Raw genomic sequence first — 21,943 nt, 5'->3', positions numbered from 1 at the left:
TGGCTTCATTTGCTGCCATTAAAAATCCATTTCTAATTACGCCTCATTCTATAAGAGGCGTTGTCGTCGCTCCTGCCATCGCGGTGAATAAACTCACAGTCGTCTGGAGCGATGACAAACTGCCAGATCTCCTGTTTTTTACGGGGATCGTTTGTAACGCAAAGGAACAAAGCCTTTCAATCGATACAATGTGAAAGACTGTAATGTAAACAAAGGCACAGCAGCGAAGCGTCTGTCCGTCCGAACTGACTGATGCGTCTCTTACTGCAGGGACAAACAGCCTAGAAAACAACTCCATCAAAAGCAGAGAACATCAAACACGCCTCTGTCACGCTGAGCTGGGAAACACACGGCCTGTGTTCCATTAAACTGACTGACTGTTATCACCCAGTGTGCACAAAGGTGTTGCTGCAGGGCGAGTGGAAGTGTTGTTCTTACAGATTGAAGCACTGCAGCTGTTAAAGCCTTAATACAAACGAACAACACGTCAATCTGTGTCACATGGAGCCTTGAAGCTTAGTTTCAGTGTGTGTGATCCAAATGTGTGATGTGAACGTTTCACTCGTAGAAACAAATCCTCAACCAACGATCAACCTTTAGCCAAGTTCAGCTCACTGCTTTGTTTTAACTGCCCACACATTTTAAGTTGAGTCCCTGCCGATGGCATTAATACTGTTTCCATCTATGAATTAAATAGGAGGCAGCTGTGTGTGTGTGTGTGTGTGTGTGTGTGTGTGTGTGTGTGTGTGTGTGTGTGTGTGTGTGTGTGTGTGTGTGTGTGTGTGTGTGTGTGTGTGTGTGTGTGTGTGTGTGTGTGTGTGTGTGTGTGTGTGTGTGTGTGTGTGTGTGTGTTAAAAATCAGTTACAGTTCATTGTTGGTGGACTAAGGCAGAGCTAAAAGAGAGAGAGAGAGTGTGTAAGTGTTGCACATTCACCAGAAACACGACTCTAGTGGGTTGTTAGTGTTGCTCAGTGTGTAAACAGACAAATATCACCTGATGAGGTCATGATGTGTTCTGTTTGGTTGTTCTTCTGCAGGATAATGCAGCTTTAAATAGAATCAAGCCACTAGAAGAAAAGCAAATCAAAGCTGTGGGCAGGAATGGAGAGGAAAAGTGTAGAAATGAAAATTAACCCCTAAAACTCAGTGACCCTCAGCGTGCCAGTGAGAGAGAAGGATCCAATCAAAACAGCACAGATTGAAGTTTGTGCGTTAAATCAGTCGTTTGCATACATGAGAATGTGCTGCGGTGGCAAGAACGTGTGTGTGTGTGTGCATGACATCATCTGTAGGTGTGTCCCTCACCTTCCTCAACATCAGGATGTAAGGAGTTGTGATGCACAGCTGCCAGAGTTCAGATGCTGATTCATGTTGAGGAGAGCAAACCTCTAACACTTAATGTGGCTCGCTGCTTCTGATTTTCATAGTAGGAGTTAAATTCCAGTGTTATCTCCTTGTGCTTGCTCTGGCCAGGCACGGCACCTCCTTATCTTCCATCATGACATTTATGCTTTTGGGCTCAGATTCTAAGTCGACCGGACCGCATTTTTTTATTGCCGTGTTCAGGGGCTGCTTTTGCTTTCCTGTGCCGAGGCTTTGAGCTGTGTGTGGCTGTAATCATAGCTCTGACTCGACCGGACAAAAGCTGGATTCTGTGGTAATCTGCTGTCTGAAAACAACGGCAGTTTATTTTCATTTCCCTGTGTAAAAATCCTCCGATGGTGAGTCATACAATGAGGGCGAGCGGTCAGGAAGAGTGCGGTCAAGTGTCTGCAGGCGAGCGGCGGGGGCTCGGCCTCAGCCCAGCACAGATCCAGATAGATTACAGCTATCTGCCCCCGTCTGGACGTGCAGACGGAGCAGATGCAGGTTCGCCTTTTGGCTTTCGAGCTGCGAGTGGATGAATAATGGGCCTGCAGACGCCACGCTGCCAACTTCAGCTGAACGGCAAGTTTAGAGCTGGTTTAATAGAGCAGGTTTACGCATGATAAAACCGTGTGGGGAGAGAAGGGTGCACACTGTGAGAACAACAAGTCCCTCATTAACCCTTAGAGGCTTGTAAAACCATCTCACCTACTTGTTACAGGAGCCCGAAAAAACACAAAACACGCCGATCCCTCGTCACGCTGAAACCGTCCGCTCACATCGCTCGCCTCCACATCCACCCATCGGGCTCCGCTGCGAAGATAAACGCCCTGCAACGTTTAATAACTGTTGTTAAACGTTTTCAGTGGTCCGTGTCTGAGCACAGAGAGAAACTAGGAGGTTTGTTCAGGGCCGCAGCGGGAAAAAGGCCCGGCCAAGTGGCATGTCAATGAATAGCTCCTTTGACTGTGCAAGGATAAATAAGAAAAGCACCATTTTCAGCGGTTGCGTGTAATTTTTTCAGTAGTTTAACACCAGCGGCAGCAGCTCAGACGCTAACTCAAGCGGAGGACCGGGTTGTAAACTCCCTCGCTTGTTGATTTAACCGCGGCGAGAGAAGTTTTGGAGGTCAGGCGGCGCGTATTCTGTCTGCGTATTCTGTATGAAGTCACTGTGCGCCCCCGCCTGCCCCCCTCCTCGCCACCTCCTGACCCACAAACGTTCAAAGAGATGTGGTCGCACGCCGTTTGCGCATGGCGGCCGTTTCTGAAGGAAAAGAGAGGAACTCCCTCGCCCTCGTTAAAAAAGAGTAAAGTTTACAAATTGTGATTTATTATTTTGAGATGATTTTTCTAACTGCGAGCACTTAGGCTGCAATAACTCAATACAGGCCTCAGCTGTTAAGATGGTCAGTAAAGTTGAGGCTGATTGATCCTCAGCCAGCAGGTGATGGGAGCTGTTTAACTGGTAAAGAGCTCTGATCACCAGGAGATGGTCAGCCTGACTCACCAATCAATACATCAATTAATGCTTTCTCTAAGTCATGTTTGCACTTAAGCCTTTTACCTTTCATCATCTGCTCAGTGCCAAACACTCGCCTTAAAGTGTGTGTGTGTGTGTGTGTGTGTGTGGGAATGGGCGGGCGTGGCGTTGGGGAGTAAAGAGGACGTTACATATCCTGTGACACGCGTACGCTCGCTCCCCTAAATGCAGATAACAGCTCGTCAAAGTTAAAGCCAGGAGAGTTTAAAGCTTTCAGAAGAGGATGAGAAAAGTTGTGAACGCATTTTGATGAAATGAAGGAAACGACTTACAGAAGAAGAAGAAATATAATAAAAATCAGGCATTTTTATCTCATGATGGATAATTAATGAGTGTAATTTGGTTTCAATCCAAGAATTAAAATAGAATATGTGTCAAATAAAATACTATTATACTGAAAAATAAAGGAAATCAGTCTCATTATTATTGTTGCTTCTTTCTCTTTGACCCAGAAAGTCACCAAACAACCTAAACAATCAATAATGAGGTATTTCAGCCATCTAATCAGGTCTGGATCTGCAGACAGGAACCAAACGCCCTGTCGCTCCAGCAGACAGCAGGCACATCACACACTCTTCCTCCATGTGTCTGTTTACTTTAAAACCTTTTGGCAACCAAACTTTATTTCCCTGTTTCTCCGAGCGTGTGTGACGGCCTGGCCTCCACAAAACTGGCAGGAGAGACTTTTTGCTTTTTGCTTTGCTGATTTTGTTTTGATCAATAAAAGGATCAAACTCCACAGCTCACTATAAAGCTCTGCCTGCGTGAAACTCCAGCGGATTCTAATGAAATAAGATCTGTTGGGAGGATATGAAGCCGGACTTTGTGAGGCGTTACACTGAAGCGATGACTTCATGATTTCCTTGGATTATGATCAGACGGCTAATTGTCTCTTTGTGCATCAAAACGCGGGCGATTATCAGACACTGATTCCTGTATGTGAGATGAAACGGTGAAGGCCGGTCAGAGGAATTCCCCGGATTTTTCCTCTTCCTACAACAGAAACATTTAAACGGCTCGCACCACATGTTCTCCCAGATCTGTGTTTGGACTGATCTCAGTGACGACTGCTGAACAAGCAGCTTGGTGAGCCTCTGGACATCTGGCAGCGTCCGCACTTCATACTTATGCAATGTGGCGCTGCCCAGAAAGCAATAAAAACACGACACATGTAAGAATAACGCCAATAACTCTGCTGTCTGCCAATCATCATGAAATGTATTCCTGCTTAAATCTGTGTGTGTGTGTGTCTTTGTGTCTCCGCAGCGTGTCTGTTCAGGTACAATGGCCTGTCCTTCGTCTACCTCATCTACCTCCTGCTTATCCCGCTCTTCCCCGAGCCCACGTGCACAACCATGCAGGGTAAGTGTCAGACGGCAGGACCTCACCAAGCCTCACACACACACACACACACACACACACACACACACACACGCCTGTAGGGCTGCGATGTTGTCTGTCTGTCTGTAATACAAACCAGCCTTTACTGCAGAGGACTCTGAGGAAGGTCGGCTCAGTCAGTGTGGGCGTGAGTCCATGAGAGCCCGGCCTGATACCAGATTCATTACTGACAAACCTGAATCCAGCTCGGTTTAGGGTAAGTTTACATGTAAAAGCTGATAGAAATAATTGAAAGACGGCTGGATTCCATCATCTTAAACTCCATGTATGAAAGGACAACATAAAGGTCGGTTCTAGGTCTTGGTTGATCTATTTAGTAATAAAATGCTGATATTAGGTGAAGCGTTTGGTACTTTGGGTGACCAGATGAATCAGCCTGTGGATTTCCAGCAGCTGCTTCCTGATTCGTCAACAATTGAGCTGCGGTCATCTCCCGTCCTCTGTGAACTGTGAATGCAAACGGGCCTCTGAGGTTTTACGAGAAGTGACTGAGGTGTTCTTCCCTTTACGGATGATGAATGTGGGATTGTGGCGGCGAGGAGAGGAAAGCTTGACAGAGATCAGCCGGGGCCTTTATGCACTCCCCTCACCGCAAAATACTAAGCGGGACACCTCCCAGACCTCTCATCACACGGCTTTCTGTAGGAGACCACATGCAGTGTTTAATAATACATAAAGCCATATTGGTGGAGGGAACAACATCCAGAGGGAGAGCTGTCTCTGCTCGTCTCCAGCTGAAATAACAATCAGGAAGTAAAGGAGAGCAGAGAGAGAGAGAGAGAGGGGAGAGGAGAGGAGAGGGAGGAAGGAGCAGCCAGAGTGGACCACTTACACTCTCATCAATAGTTAAAGAGAGAAATCTTCTAGTAAAGCAAAATGTCCACGACTCTGATAGCTTTTGACTTCAAACGTGGTTCAATACTTCCCTGTTGTGTCTGGATTTACAAGGTCTTTAGCGCTGCAGCGGTAAGAGGAGAACATACTGTACCTGCCTCAGCAGCCCCAACAAGCTCCGCCCCCCGCCCCCCCTGATCAATAACACATCACTCCTCTTTCATAATAGGAGAAGATAACGTAAAGGACATCAGGAGGCGTCGGTGCTCATAGGGAAAGGAAGTGTGTGGCTTTGTTTTTGTTCCTGGTCATTCATTTCTTTAATTTGCTTCTTCATTCTGTCTGATTGAGCTGAATTGAATTCTGAGTAACATTGCTAAATTCAAACTAGATTATGTATTCAATTACACCGCCTTCAACATTAGAACACTTAAAGTTTAGTTTCTATTTCATGTCAATAGTTTCTACCCCACCCATGAAACACAAATAATAGAAATTAGTATGAACAGATGAGACGTGTTTGATTAGGAACTGGAATGAGATAATGACATTAACTCTATTTTCACAAGCACACATGTCCTGAGGGAGGGAGAGAGAGAGAGAGGGAGGGAGGGAGGGAGGGAGGGAGAATATTCATCACAGCTCCTAAAACCAACAGTTGACAGATGATCACATGTTGGATTTAAAACCAATTGTCAGAAGAAGATGACATTTTTACTGCTTGAAGGATTCTTTTAATTGCATTAGCAAAGTGAAATAAATTAGATTAAACACACATGTTACAGATTACAATACAATACAAACGTTACACACACACACACACACACTCACACACACGCCTGTTTGAACAGTTAGCAGCAGATAAGGAATCTGATCCGTTTCATTGAACCTGTTGAATCTTCACAGATGTTTCCACAGTTAGATCAGTTTTAACTTTAATACAAACCAAATGTTAAAACATGAACAATTCAGGAGGTGTTGTTTACTTTAAAGAGCCACAAGCTGTTTCTGATCTAACCTGTTGCTTTGACTCTGTAAAGTTGTAATGTTTGTCCCTTGAAGACAATAAATGCAATAAATGCTCAGCGTCCATGTCTCACATGGACGTTTTAAGAGTTTAAGAGTTTAAATATGTGATGTCATGGCCGGTTGATCAGCTTTACATGTTACTTTGTACGACTCCATCCTTCTTAAATGGCCGCTGATGCGTCTTCATGCTGCGTTCTGTTTATGTTTGGCTGCGTTGGCGTTTCATTATTGTTCTGTTAAATAAAGCTTTGGCCAAAGCGAGCGGGTAAATCAGCTCTTTATGTTTCTGTCAAGTGAATACGATTCCCTGATTGATTAGAGTCAAGCAGTTCATGTTAAAACTGAACAATGGCTTTTGTTTTGGAAGCATTTAAAAGAGCTCTGGGGACGGAATAATAAAGCAAAGTGAAATAAAAATTCAAGATGAGCAAAACAAACGGCAGTCAGAATATTTTTTTTTTTTTTTTTTACAAATAGGAAAGAAAGGGACTGAGCCAAAACATGAGCATTATCCAGAGTGTGAGGACCCGCTTACATCCTCATACCTCATATTTACAAGCATTCCTCCCCCCTTTGTGCAGGCTCAGGGAATAGCAACGGGGAAATTAGCACAAATTGTTTTCACTTCGGCTCTTATAAAGCCTGCCGTGGTTTGTTACTGGGCACGTTCGCCCACGAGGGCCCGGGGCTCGGTGGTAGCGTTTTACCTTAGCCAGGATATTGTGCCATACTGTAGTAAAAGTGGTATGTGTGCGTGTGTGTGCACCCGCGAGGATGCAGTAAACTTAATGAGGCTGCACAGAAAGAGCCAGAGTGATGGAGATGTCGCCCCGGAGAAGATCTATGCCACCAAACCGTGCGGATACGACGGACGGGTTTGGCTTTAAAATGCTGACTGTGCAACATGGGTGTCACTCATCAAGCTGGCCCCTTCCCTCAGGGCTCCGTTTCTGCAGTAGGATTCGGTCTGAAAAGTCCTACTGTAGAGAATTATCACCATAACAACTCCTGAAATTATCCCAAATACCTGTAGGTGCGCTTTAAAACCTGCATGTGTTCCCCAGCTGTGGTTGCTGCTCCCATCTCTCTCTCTCTCTCTCTCAGGATTAGAGAGGTCCGCGGGCCTGTGAGGACACGTGCAGTCTTCGCCCACATTAAAAGGACGCCGCCCCGGTCCGCCACCTTCCTATACGTTGTCCCTACGGTCCCTGAACGTCCAGTATTTGCGAACACGGACGGCGAGCGAAGCCAGAGACCGCAGGATCAAAGGCGTGACAAATAATCGAGGATAAAGTCTGGTGCTGCTCCTGCAACAATAAATCTGAGACTTGGAGGGAGAGTTTGAGGTTTCGTGGTTCACCAGCGTGTTTGTTTGACTTTTCAACAAAAATAAGCTGAGCTCCACGCTAACGTTGCCAGTTCTGAACCAGCACATGCATTGTGAATCGCAGAAAATCCCCCTTAGGTGCTGCCGATATCAATTCATCTGGAAAGGTTGTAACTGCTCAGTGTTGTCGTTCAAAATACCTGAGACACCTTCAGGAGGAGGGGAAGTTAAGAGCGGAGATGATTCTGCAAATGGCTGGCGGCAGAAATAACATGTGGAAAGCTTTAAAGTGAGTGTTGGTGAACTCGGTGTAACTCTTCTCTCTCTCCTCCCCAGGCCACACAGGGCGTCTGCTCCAATCCCTCTGCTTCACCAGTATGTCCTTCGTGCTGCTCCACATCATCTATCAGATTACCGTCAACAGCCTACTGGCCGGGAACTCCATCGACTCCGGCTTCAACTGTGAGTACACTGCAGCCTTTATGGTCACGGCTGTAATGGTGTTGGGGTTTGGGCCGCTGGCAAATATAGAAGTGGCAGCGCCTCACAGGTGAAGGATCCGTGAATTGTGGGAAAGAAAATGAGTGAGCGAGGAGGCGCAGAATGCATTTGTTTTGATTGATTTTGTCTCGATGACGTGTTGCCGTCTGCAGACCTTTTGAAAGATGTTTACACGAAACAACTCGTGTGTTTCTCCAAACGTCTGCAGCCGGGACACTCTGTGAAGTTTCCATGTGTAGATCGATGAGAAGTCTGCAATCGCTCCTTTCTTTACCGTGACGTCTGAGCCGCTTCACTTCACCACATCAAACCCGTTGTTGTGCATCAAGGCCCCACCCAGAAACTAAACTCCACCAGAGACGGCTCTGCTCAGAGGACAGGTCACACTTTCCCAATGATTCCAAACAGGGATCGAGCCCATAAACAGTCAGATCTCATTCGTCAGACACACCCACATTCTCCGTACATACTGTATCCACACCTGTGACCCGTCCATCACATCACCAGGTTATTTGTGTGTGACCTCTGACCTTAGGAATCGATGCGGTGTCACAGGTGTACATTTTTTGCTGCCCATTGGAAGAATGGGCGGCAGAGTGAAGCCTGAAGGCTCCTCCTCTCTCTGGAGCTCACAGCTGAAATCTGCCTCTAATAATGATGAAGAAATATCCACACTCTTACTGCATTTTGTAACATTGTAGAGATTTATGACTGTAACACATTCCTCTATTATATTGACTTCTCTGTGCCACAGAGTTACCAAGACATTAAAAGTGGCTGCTTGTTGGGAAACAACTGTCAACTCCTGAGTGTGTGTGTGTGGAAGGTGTTAATGTCCTCAGCTTCTCGTTCAACTGCGTATCAAACTGTGTCTAGACGGGACAGAGGGCGACCTTGTGTTCTAATGACTTATACTTTTTAATGGAATTAAAACTCATTTTCCACCATTGAAGCATAGCCCAGTTTGCTTTATCGCCCCCGGCAACGGTCTCACTCAGAGTGGGCCGACTGAATATTGGCTCAAGGAAATCTTTATGACTGAACTCTTTCTCAATTTATCTATGTTTAATAATGTTTTGTTAATCTTTGCCATCTTGTTTTGGCTGCCTTTATGTACACTGAGTATAATAGCTTCTAGAAAACACAGAATAAATAGACATTCTTCATTTATTTTCAAAAAGAAAACGGCTCTTGAACAAACTTAAATTTTTTATAATTTTCTGCCACATTTAACAGCCGAGTTCCCATAAGAGCAACGAGCTGCTGCCAATCCTTTTATAGTGAACAGAGGGTGGAACCTTCTCTTTTTCACTCAGCATTTAATGAGGCACATGCTGCAGAAATATAACACACACACACACACACACACACACACACACACACACACACACACCTGCCATGAATGTTTTCACACTGACACACAGGCAGTAGAATAGACAGTGCTGTCATATTGTTAAGTAAAAAGTTTTCCACCTCACATTTCTGCATAGTAATTGACAGAACACACACATTTGCAAACATCGTCTCTGCGCTCGACTGCGATGATCTGAACATCGTTTGCGTTTATTTCTGGCTCTGCTGTGGAACAGGAAGTCAGACATTACTCTCTGTCGTTGCCCGCGCTCTGTGAGTAAATGCCTTATCTCAGGTTTCTAGATCTGATATTTAGTCAGACTTGACACCCTTTCCCTTTTGGCAGCCGAGTGTAAACAAGAAGTCCTGGTTCGCGCTCAGACGGTTATCCTCCCCCGGATAACTTCATAATGTGCTCCGCCTCACGCTACACTGTGTCTGGGGCCAAATATGCCATTAGAGCAGTGGAGTGAGTGTGAATGGGAGAGGCTTTCCCAAAAGTGAGCGTGTCCAGCCGCTGCAGCAGGTCGCTGACTGGTCACCAGAGGAGCAGGACTCAGCAGCTCCTCCAGCATGACTCCACCCGGGCGGACCTGCGCTCACAAACATCCCTCAGTGTTCCTCAGTCATACTTCCCAAAGCAGCAGTTTGTGTTTGAATGAGAGTTTTGAGAGATCACACTGATTTCATATTTAATAGCCGTTAAACACATTCTCTCTTTGTGTCCTTGCATATTTGATCCCTTCTTTCCTTCATTCTGTCCTTTTCCTCGTTCCTAGTTTCTGTCCTCTTTCCTCCTTCTTCTTTTGGAGCCTCCACATGTCAGATTAACCCTTTAACACCTGACAGCTGAACTCTACCGTCCTTCACTTTATTTTTAAATGAAGGAACTTTACTTTCCTTGGACTTTGACCTTTGAACTCCCATCACTCACAGCACTTAGCATGTGTTACAAAGGTTTTTAAATACTTTTTGTCCACTCATTGTCCCCTACACACATTTGGTGACGAGTTAGTTTAAGAACAACCATAAAAGGATGTTTCGCAGCTGTGCTGTGACCCAGATCTGAAGTTAGCGGCCACTGTAAGAGCTCATCAGTGCTAAACTGCCTGCTGAAGGGCCGTTTGGTGAACACTTACTCAGTCTTCATCACAAGTCATTCCTCTGTGTTGACCTTTTCCACCCTCTGTCCTCCCGCCCACACCGCTCCGGCCCCAATGTTCCCCAGAAGTCACACTTTTGTCTGAATCCTCCCTCGGCTCCACAGTCCATCAGATAACAGTTATGACACGCTGAAATGTTGACGCTGCACATCGCATCCAAGTCACTGCTGGAAACTGGGCAGCTGGCGTTTGGCCTCCAGAGGTGGAGGAGCAAATGCAGAAGAAACGCCGTGCTGAGAACTTAACAGCCCTGCAAGTACAAAAGGCGTTTTATGATGTTCAAATAAAGTTTGGGGATGGGGATGTTTGGCTCCCAGCTGGAGGAGAAAGCAGCCTAACGCACACACTCTCACACTCTTTGTTAAAGTTCCACCCTCACAGCTTTCCCTGTTTCATCCTATGGATAACGCCGGCCTGGTTTCACCTCCGGCATTCCAAGTGTGTGATGTCATTTGCAGCGTGGGTCTCCCTGTGCACCTGCTGGCTGGGTTTGGGCTGAGTGAAGTTTGGTGTTGCAGATGTTTTGGACTTGGGAATTCCTGAAATAGCTTCTTTCCTCCCGTGGTCACTGAGCGGGCAGCTTGGAATGAAAGGTTTGAAGACTTGAAGGAGTAAGGTTAAGCAATCTGTGATCTTTATCAGCTTCTGTGGGCGATAATGAAGGATTGAAGTCTCTGGCATCGGCCCTCCTCTTTGAAATTCCAGCTTTATAACTTGATTTCTATTTTCTGGCTTTAAAATGTGACTCTTATCTTTGCTTAGCAGTAGAAATTGGGCGTAGATGTCCTTGTGGTGCAAGGCTACAGTGGGCGGAGGAATGGCGTGTGTGTGACGGTGTGTGTCAGGGGTTAAAGTGGGCTCCTCCCCTCACAGATGTTGCGTTAAACGTCTCCGCAGTCACTGCTGTTGTCACTCAGCCGGCCGGCGACTCCCACACAGGGATCACAACTCTCCTCCACTCTGCCTTTGTGATCCTCAGAGGGCGAATTGGAGCGACCGCGCCTCTTTGCAGATGTGTGCAGATGTTTGCTGACAATGCCCACATATCACCCACATATTTACGGCTTCATAAAATCCCTCAGTAGCTTCACTTCTGTTGCCGCCCTTTGTGTCAGCGATGAGTAACGACCCCACATCAAAGTTGGTGCCGAGAGTCCATTTCTCTTCTGATCCGCCGTGACTGGAATTGAGAGTCTGTTTCCTGTTTCTGACAACGTTTCTCAGAGTGTGACTCACTCCTGTTGTTGTTTACCAGAATCTCCAGCAGACAGGATGTGTCCTGCTGCGTGACGTCTAAATATTGAGCCTTTATTGTTATAAAATCAGTAATTCAGCATTTTTCCTGTAACATTAACTGTTTAAAGTGGCCAAATTAGGCTTTTTGTTATTTTCTCATGTGAAATATTAGAGTGTGTGTTCCTAAATTCTCAGGACGGCCCTGAAAGATTTGTTTTGGATAGTTATAATTTGTATATTTACTTATTTCTGTGAGATGTTTACATCAGCATGTGACATATTTGAGTTAACCCGCAGACACACCACATCATACACACACACACACACACACACACACGTACACACACACACTGTGAGGGATGTGTGTTGGCCTACATCCATGTCTGCAGGTTGTGGTTCGTGGCCTGATGCAGCTCGAGGCCTTAAAGAAATCATACCTAAAAATGACCCGTTTTCACTCAGTGTGCATAGAGCTAAACTCAAACCTACAGCGCTACAGTCCAGCACCTAATTTACTGGCTAATAAAGGACTAACCAGCTGGACGTGACGTATCAGAGAGTCCTGTGTTTTCTTTGGCAGAGGAACAAACAGCAGCTCAGCGTTCAGTGTTTCCTCTCAGTGTGTGCGATGAATACCTGGAAATCTTTCTTCCAGCTTAACAGTGACGTTCAGGAACACTTCAACAGGCCCAAGCACAGGAAAACAAAGCTACGGCACGAAAACATCCACTCACTCAAACCAGGAAGCGTTTGAATTTGAACTCAATGTTTCAAGGTTTTGATGAATGTTCCTCCTTTGACACATGTGGGCGCAGTTATTCAGCAATATTGAATATGGGTGCATTGTCCTCATTACTGTGAAAACAAGCTCCTCCTAATAACAGCTGTGCATATAGTTTGAATACCAAAAGCACCAGAAACATGTTGATCAAGGGGATCATGTGTGTGTATTTGAGAAAAATCTGAATATTCATAACCTTTCTTTTTGTTTTCTGCAGGTTCAATGTGGGAGAAATCCATCCGACAAATTGGCTTTGAGAGGTAAGACGAGTCGCACCAACTCATCCGCTCACACCTTCACACTCTCACACACTCACACACTCCCATGCTCGCATAATAATAACGTCACTCTAATGAAGTTTGACAAGCTGTTTTTTATACGAATCGCTTAACAAGTTTAACACGACTCCTCTGAGAGCAGCGTCTGTCAAAAACAAATGTTTCTACGCCGAGTCTCCCCTGCTGATCATGCAGCATGAAATATGGAACCGTCTGTGTGTGTGTGTGTGTTTTTGTGTGAGTGTGTGTGTGTGTGAGTGAGCGAGCGCCAGGCCTCCTCCCAGCTGGCTCGTCCAGATGCTCTTTCAGGAGGTGATAGGACGCAGCTCAACGCCTGACGGCCGACGAGACGGAGAACAACAGAAGGCAACAGAGTGTGAAACTCAGTGTGCACAGTGGCGCTGCAGCAAGCCAGAGTAGAAGTGGATGGAGGGATTTTTAAAGCATTTCAAGATGAAATGTCAACATAGAACTTTAAATGAAACCTGTTATAAATCTCATATATGTTGATCTGATGTTCCACTCTGTTTACCAGTTGGAGGTTGCACATTCTTTGGAACCGTGCTGAATATAGACGTAATATAGAGGGAATATAGAGCGCCTCGGCCTCCACGACCACCACGTAATTGCAACCAAGCGGCGACCAAAACCAAACGCCTGAAGTAAAAGACGTCAAAGGACTATTTAGTATCAGACTGGAGCACCGCACTGCGTTTTGGAGATTCTATCGAGACGCCTTCACATAAAACGAGGTGGACGCAGCCGATCTGTCTCCATTTGGCACAAACGCTTACATTGAACTCTTGCTTTTTGCCTTCAATCACTCCGCCTCATCACCTGACGAGGTTTGTCAAAATGCTCTTAACGTGTCCCTGTGTGGTTTCCCTGATGAGCGTTAAACTCACTTACACCTGACAGGAGGTTGACAGGCTGATTTTTCAAAGTGTTTTTGCGTCTGTAGCCTCACCCAGCCCACCCTACCCCTCACACACACACACACACACACACACACACACACATATGATCGCATTAAATGTGGTTTCCTAAGTACGGGAATGTCCGAACGCAGCCACGTCCTTTTTCCAGTACTCAGCGGCCCTGGTGGATTGTATACTGTAAGTGGCGGAAGCGGAGCCGTAAACATTTTATCCTGCCTTCATTTACCTGTTTGTGTTGAGCGGCTTGTACAGGACATACAGAACGGGCAGCTTACACTTATATACAGTACGCTCCACTTCTGGGCCTGTAATGAAACAAATGCAGAGCGATAATCAGTCTTATAGGCGTCTGAAGAGAATTCCCAGCTGTTGTGTATGTTATGGCAGAGAGATACTGTCTGTTTTGTCAAGCTCGACCTTTAGAAAACCCTTAAAAACACCAAATATGTCTTTGGATTAGAGCATAGTTTGCATTATTCTTTGTTTGTAGTCTTTCTCTGAGGCTTAATGAGTCGTTCTTCTGACAGCTTGAGGCAGTAAAGATGCTGTAATCCTCCGTTGTGATCGGCGAGTTCCACCTCGTTGGTTTCCGTCTCGTTTCCATCTCTTTCATCAGTGTGAGACTAGAGATGCGCAACGCCTCACAATGATCAAGCGGCCATCACGTGGAAACACACACACACACACACACACACACACACACACACACACCCCTTGATTAGATTAAACTCGCCAACAGACTCAGCTGTTTATCGCCCTTTGCGTTTTCCATTCTGCTGATTAGCGTTCGCGTTTCAACTTGTTAACTTTTACAAGCTTTAAACGCACACGAGCCCAAAGTGGGATGGAGGCGGCCTTGTTGCCTTTCTGACCAGTTGCTTTATATCTTGGTCCAAACATTTGTTTAGCTTTTCCCCTCCGCTGCAAACTTGTAAACGATTTCACCACACTTGCATTTCGGCATGAGACGCATCGGAATCTAAACGCAGGACGCAGCGAGATCACCCTTAAAACCCGAAATAGAAAACGCTGGCGAGTGTTGTTTTGAAGCTTCAGCAGCCTGTGCGGTATTCCAAGGAGGTTTTTATTGTCCGTGCAATCATGACACCTCATTAAACGTGACCTGAAACCACACAAATACATCCTATTGAATCATTTGAAAGTGTAGCCGTCATGGCAACAGTCAGCCAGCCGGCCGCCACTGTTCGGCTTCCAGTTTGAACAAAGCGTCTTGTGTTTAATTAGAGGCCGGCAGACTTAATCAAACAACAAACACGACAAAGGCTTTGTTTGCCCAACGCCCCGACCTGGAAGACGAGACTCCAAATGATAAACTCATGTTTTAGACGATCAATACAAGTCTGAATAATATTTGTTTATCATCTGCGGCCTCTCAGATTTCTCTCAGGATTAGATGAGAGGAGAAAGTTAGAGAAGTACTAAAGAAGCCCTCTTCATATCTGCTTCAGCTTTTACTCTGTGGTGTCATTTAAGGGCGGAAATTAAAAAGATCCAAATAGTTTCAGCCGATTTAACTTAATGTAAGGCAGCCATGTGACGAGAAAGGGAGGAAGAGGAGGAGAGAGAGACTGAAGCATTTTTATGAAGAAGAGCTTGCAGTTTTCAGTGCAGTAAACATGTTTTTCACAGCTCAAAGAATTCCACACACTCGCAGTGTTTTGATGAAATGGAATCTGAGCGTCTCGTTAACGGTGATTTAACATTTAAACCCAGCAGCTCCTGATTTCATTAAAGTGGGTGGTGCTCCATATAAAAACACAACACACGTATTAAAAAGTATAAATGAAAGGAAAAATCTGGATTCCTCTGCGTTTATTTGAACATGTGAAGTGTTTGGTACAGAGCTGGGTGCAGATGCCCTTATTTGGTCGTATATCATCATTGTAAAAAGGGCCAAGATGACTTTTGACAAATATCCAAGGCGGAATTTAAACCCAGGACAAGAACATCCACAAGGCCAGAGAACAGAAGTATTTATGTTTTCCAGCAGATATTCTACTTTGCTGTTCTGTCTCTTTCCCCGTCCTTTGTTTATCATCTTCATCACAACCGAGACGGGTGATCCAGATTCATTCTATTCTCCTAATTAGATATGAACAGGAAACTGTCTGCAAAATGTCATTACTGCCCTCACCCTCCTTTCACGTTTGTCCTCAGCGTGATCGGCGCAGACGCGGGGAACGGCATCCGAGTGTTTGTACCGGACATCGGCATGTTCATGGCCGGACTCGCCATCTGGCTCCTGTGCCGCAGTCTGGTCCAGAAGAGGCCCGCCGAGGACATGGCCCAGTACAACGCCGACTTCGAATCGGAGGACCAAGTTAGTCCTGCCTGTCTCCTTGTCTGTCTGCCTTTCTGTCTGTCTGCCTGTCTGGCTGCATGTGTGAGTCATATGTAAACAGTCATTGTTGATAATAGTTTCCAAATAACTCTGACAGTTTTATTAATTGATTCATTTCTCATTGTTGTGAAGAGAATAGAAAGCCTGTGTGACTCTATGTATCATATAAACGTGTGTGTGAATTTAGAAACTGGACGCACTTCTGCCCGGGTTCACCTGCTGCTCTCATGTGTTAGCTTATACAATTACTTCTCCTTCATTGTCCTGTTGAGTGAACAGGTTGACTCCGTCTCTCTGGCGTCTCGTCCTCCAGTCTCTCTAAACGTTTTGTCCTCGTCCGTGTCCGCACCCCCACTCTCTCCTGCTTTATGCAGCAGAAAAGGGGAAATCATGGAGTTAGAACAGAGTTCATTGTGAGTCTCGATGACTTGGACTTGCTCCACGTCCTCCCTTTAGCTTTTTACGACTTCGGCGTTGATTAAATCCGCGTTCACTTCCACTTCTACTGTGGCACAGATGGCATCGCTCCCCATTACTGACACACACAAAAACCATCTCCAGTCCGGAGTTTGTGCTGGAACAGGAGTCGGATTCACGATGAGATCTGTGCCACCTCACTCCTTTCTGTGCTGAGTGCCTGTGGGATTCATATAAATCAGGATAAATGGCCCACTAAATCTTTATGTTTCTACTTTAACCAAACTGTGGTTAAATTGGAAAATGTAATTGGGGGGATACCGCTGCCAAGACAGAGCTGGTTGTAGGAGGAAGAGGAGGAAGAGGAGGAAGTTGGCCTCTCAAGTAGACAGACAGATTAAATGGTCAAACGCAATTCACCGTAGACGTCAATGCAGGATTATTTAGGCTTTGATGGACAGACATGATGTCATGTGCCGAGTTCCTTTCAGCACCACGGAGAGCGCTGACCTGTCAAGCTGTCACTCACCCGAGGTCTCGTCCCCTACAGGAGGAAGAGAAGCAGAGCCTGGAGGACAACATCCTGCTGGAGGAAGACTATGAAGCCGGCTACGAGGCCGGAGAAGAGGAGGAGGACGAAGACGAGGAGCAGGAGGGGGAGGAAGAGGAGGAGGAGGAGGCCAAGGAGAGCGCCAAGATGAAGGCCCTGCGGCTTGTGGCGGGGGTGGCGTCCAAAGTGAAGGAGATCATAGGGAACTTGATCACAACGGCGGGGAAGGTGGTGGTCACCATCTTGTTGGGCCTGACAGGTGAGCGACCAATCAGAGGCCTCGCCCGTGTTTCCACTAATCCTTGTTTCTGATTGGACGTCATAAACAGCAGTAATGTGACTCTGACTCGTTTGCCTTCCCAGGTATCATGCTTCCCTCGCTGACCTCGGCTGTCTACTTCTTCGTCTTCATCTTCCTCTGCACCTGGTGGTCGCTCTGTCAGACCTTCGACACGCTCCTCTTCAGCTGCATGTGCGTGCTGATGGCCATCTTCAGCGCCGGCCACCTCATCGTCCTCTACCTCTACCAGTTCCAGTTCTTCCAAGAGTCCATCCCGCCGGCTGACAGCTACATCCGGTAATGCTTCTACTTAGAATAATACAAAATACATGAAGATACTATTGTTTTTCTATATTTCTGTCTCGTTTCTCTTCAGCTTTCCTGTCTTTTCTGTTCTATTATTGATTTGATCCTCAGCTGATGTGGATACAGAATCACACAGCATCACTTCTGACGTTCTTCAGGTCTCTATTCTTGGTTTCAGCTGCCAACCAGAACCTCAGCAGGCTAATCTGGGCCAGAATCCCCCTGTGGGACTCAAAACACAACACACACACTCTGAAATGATCTCAAACTTGGCTCGGTTGTGTAAATGAGGCCACATTTCAACTTTTTGTTATCACCCGCTGCAATTATTATCCAAACCTGTGTAAGTGGAGGCGGCGTTTCTCTCGTAGCTGCCTGAGCGCCGACCCATTCCTTATTTAATGCGCCCACGTCAAGTTTGTTTAAATGATAATAAATATTTACTATTGTTGCAAACAAGAAGGCCCGAGGAGAACGGCAAAGCAGCTGCAGAGTAGATATATCAAACTCTTACTCCTGGCACATCAATATTAGCGGGACGGCTTTTAGGCTCTTCCCTAACCAGCGCTATTTTATTATGCATGAGAACGGAGACAATCAGCGGTCTGCGGCTCCAGCGGTGAAACACAGCGGTTTGGAGTGAAGCCACATTGTTGCACATCTCGTCAACATATGACGGTCAGAGTAAAAAAAGACATGCTCGCACACACACGCACACACACGCACACACACACTCTGCTACAGGTCACTGAGCCCATTGTGTTTGACCGACACCCTGGAATGCAAAGAATGCTGTTTATGAGCAGATTACAAATTAAGGCCATGAAGTTACAGTGAAAGATCAAGCTGATAAGTTATAATTATGTGACTGTTTTAAACCTAAACTACCAGGAAGAACCCACGGTGACAGCGTGAGGTCAGTGTCACAACAAAGCACAGGACGCCAGACATCTGACGTGAAAGTTTAAACACACAACAGCTAGTATCTAAAGTCAAAAACTCAAATAACGGCCATATGTTCTGATCCGAGTGTGTGTCTGTCACGTCTGCGCCCTTGGTGTTGCCGGCTTGTATCGATCTGACAGTTCCTGGTTTTGAAAGTGTCTCCGTGCGAGTGTGTGTGTGTGTGTGTGTGTGTGTGTGTGTGTGTGTGTGTGTGTCAGGGCCGAGGCTGCTCCGTCTATGTTTAGCTCCAGCTGCCTTGGACCGACCCGGCCGTCCTCCTATCGCTCCCCTGGATCAGACGGCAGACGAGCTGTGATGGCAGTGTTGCATTGACAGGTTTCTTATTAGAACATAAACGCATTAGAATGAACGGAGACCATCTGCTCCTGCACTCTCCCCGGTGCTGCACAGGCTCTAACTACTCTCCATCTCTTTACTTTGGAGAAGGAAACTGCAGATCTATAAAGCTGTAATTATGGGAAATTTGGGGATAGCTTGTAAACGGTGAATATGGGCGTCAAAGTGTGTATCTAAGTCTAAATGTGGAGGTGTTTAGCAGCTCTCTGATAGCTCTTTACATGAATAGACCGACTGTTTCATCACGTGCCGTCTCCTCCTGCGTTGGTGTTGATTTTCCACACCGCTGAGGTATTTTTGTCTGCCTCTCCGTGCTGATAAAAGTAAGGCATCCTCCTCTCCCTCGCCGTGTTTCCTCTGAGGCGGCCACAGGGAGACTCCATGAATACGTGCAGTCACCCGTCGGACAATAGGCCACCTCGCCGCTTTGCCCTAATTGTGGCTGTTGACAAGTGACCGGGCCGCGCTGTTGGGTCAGCGCTGAGTGAGGCCTGGCTTCCACTCCACTTCCTGCTTCGCCTCCTCACAATGGAAGTCCCCAGTCATGTGACCAGGCAGGCTTTCCCCAGCTGCGAGACCCAAAACCATTCAGGAAGTGGCGAGGCTGAGGAAGAGGGGGGGGTGAACTCCTCCACATGGCATTGAAGGAAAAGACTCTGGAGGCTTCTAAATCCAAGCGGTTGCCACTGGTTTGCGTCAGCGCGGATGACCTTTGGCCTGCCGGAGGAAAAGGACGACATCATCCGGCATCCTTTGTGTTACAGCGGGGACTTTTGGTCACGGAGCATTCTGCAACTTCTGAGCAGAATGTTTAGTCATGGATGCCTTCTGAGGACATGTCTGAGAAAGTGAGAAGCAACAAAGAATTTGCCGCAAAACTAAACAACAACTCACAAACGCCACAATGCTTGGTGGTAAATCTTCCTCACACATATTCCAGCTCACTGCTTGTGGTATGTGTGTGTGTATGAACTCCTGTCCCTCTCCTGACCTACTGACTACATCCTGGAAATGAGTAGAAACACTGACGGTGAGAGCAAAAAGCCAAAGAGTGAGTTTCAGATGGTTTTGGCTCTTATTATGTAATCACACATATTGATGGTATGGATGTGGTCGAATAGGGAACTTGGCCGTCTGAGCTCAGGCTGCATGATGGTGCACTTCCTCCCAAGCATTTGTAGCGTCCACACCACCTCATTCATCTTGGCTTTGTTTCTGGAATCGATACTTTGTTTTAAAGATGGAGGAGCCGGGACCCCCCCTCATGCTGAATTACACAATACACTTCTCCAGAACAGAAACCTCTGGCAGGGGACCGATGGGCCGGCTCACTCAGGACAGGGGAGAGCGACTCACAGGCCTCCGAGCTCTTTTGTGTCTTACTGAAAGGGAACATAAATAAGAGAGAATGTTTGTTATATTTTATCCTCCCAGTCAAGTCAGAGAGGAGCTGAATTAGTGACCTCATCACTCCAGAATCCATGGAGCTTTGTTCTGTCTGCTCTAAAGTCTTGAGCATGGACAGACTCTATTCTTCTCACTGTTTTATTCCCTCACACATTTAGGAATAAGATGGATTCTAAACTCGGCTTTGTTCCAGTTCTGAAAGAGAATTGTGGTGAAGTTATTTCTTCTTCTTGTCTTTGTCTTTTCTCTCTGCAGTTTGTTTGGCATCTCCTCCATCGTTCAGAGCGACTGCACCCGGACCTGGAAGCTCATAGTCAACCATAATCTGAAGTGGTTCCACTTTGTCAATCCCATCATGCTGCTGGTTCTCTACTACACTCTGGCCACGCTCATCCGCCTCTGGCTGCAGGAGCCCATCGAGGAGTTTGAGGTGAGGATAGTGGATGGAGATAAGATGAAATAGTGATTGACCTGCTGACCTTCCACCCCCATACACACACATGGGGTGGATCTGTGGTTAATGCTGTCCTGCTTTAGACGCCGCTGGGTTAGAGTGTAATTTAATTTAGCCTGTTACACCTTCACCAGACTCCACAGCAGAATCTGGCAGCACACACACTCGACCTGAAATAGATGGCTATAGAATAAAACGGGCAGCAGGGCGGCCTTGTGATCAGAGAAGCGGCATCGATGGAAGAGTTCAGGACTATGGATCGCCGTCGTAGCTCAGGTGACATCTGAGACGCTGCGGGTCTGATGGAAGGCGGAGGGATGACGCCACCTTTTGACGTGTTAAACCTCAAACCGCAATGTTTCTCATTATCGATCGGCCCCGAGCTGCATCTGTATTAGTTGGCGAGACGTCCGATTGTTCATTTGTCACACACTCTCGCTCCCAACCTGACCCAGCACTGAAGCAAGTCCTGGAGGAGTGTCAGAGACTGTGGTCATCAGTGTTTGTAGCTTCTCCTGAGGTCGTCCCGTCTCGGTCTGTGCTGCAGGCTGCCCTCCTCTGTCCTATAATGGAGTTATAGATTAGGGTTTTTATAGAGGGCTCAATACTTCCCCTGTAAAGCTGCGGGGCTGTATGCATTATTGATCCCTTCACTGATGTGTGTGCGTGCGCACGTTTCCACCTACTCTTACACTTTAGAAGATTCTAATAATAAAACCTGATTACAACATAAATCTGCCTTGACAGCGTGGCCCTCACAGCGAACATGAGGCTTTATGACGAAGATGATGTTCAGCAAACAGACACGGCCATCACTTCACAATCTGGAGGCCATATTACAATATCTGGATTAAAGATTTTATGCTTTATTTGTGGTGCATCATCTGTATTTATTCAGTAAAGAGGATCGCTCCTGGTTATGACACTGAAACAAATAAGAGCGACTCAGACAATGAGGTTCAAATATCCAAAGGGATGAGAATGGAACAGTTACGTGACTTTTAGTGTCAATAAAATAGCTAAAAGTACATCAGACCTTTTTAATTTCCTGTTTTGAAAGGTCAGGCCACTGGAATACTCCACACGTGCTCTGTTTCAGCTTTCAACTTGATTAAA

General features: G+C 46.3%; 1 protein-coding gene across 2 annotated transcripts in view; it reads left to right on the top strand.

Annotated features, from left to right (window-relative positions):
- The window catches only part of piezo2b (piezo-type mechanosensitive ion channel component 2b), a 56,692-nt gene that overhangs the window by 2,912 nt on the left and 31,837 nt on the right, over positions 1-21,943 (top strand). For both annotated transcript variants that reach the window (XM_076148312.1, XM_076148313.1), the window contains exons 2-8: positions 4,175-4,270; positions 7,836-7,961; positions 12,751-12,793; positions 15,928-16,090; positions 17,079-17,337; positions 17,442-17,655; positions 20,629-20,803. In XM_076148312.1, the coding sequence (XP_076004427.1) occupies positions 4,175-4,270; positions 7,836-7,961; positions 12,751-12,793; positions 15,928-16,090; positions 17,079-17,337; positions 17,442-17,655; positions 20,629-20,803 (1,076 nt within the window). The remainder of the gene's footprint in view (positions 1-4,174; positions 4,271-7,835; positions 7,962-12,750; positions 12,794-15,927; positions 16,091-17,078; positions 17,338-17,441; positions 17,656-20,628; positions 20,804-21,943) is intronic.

This window comes from Genypterus blacodes, unplaced genomic scaffold (assembly GCF_046128005.1).
Source record: "Genypterus blacodes isolate CSIRO-AG114 ecotype Tasmania unplaced genomic scaffold, CSIRO-AGI_Gbla_v1 ptg000005l_1, whole genome shotgun sequence".
Classification (NCBI taxonomy): domain Eukaryota; kingdom Metazoa; phylum Chordata; class Actinopteri; order Ophidiiformes; family Ophidiidae; genus Genypterus; species Genypterus blacodes.
This window is presented reverse-complemented; position numbering and strand designations above follow the sequence as displayed.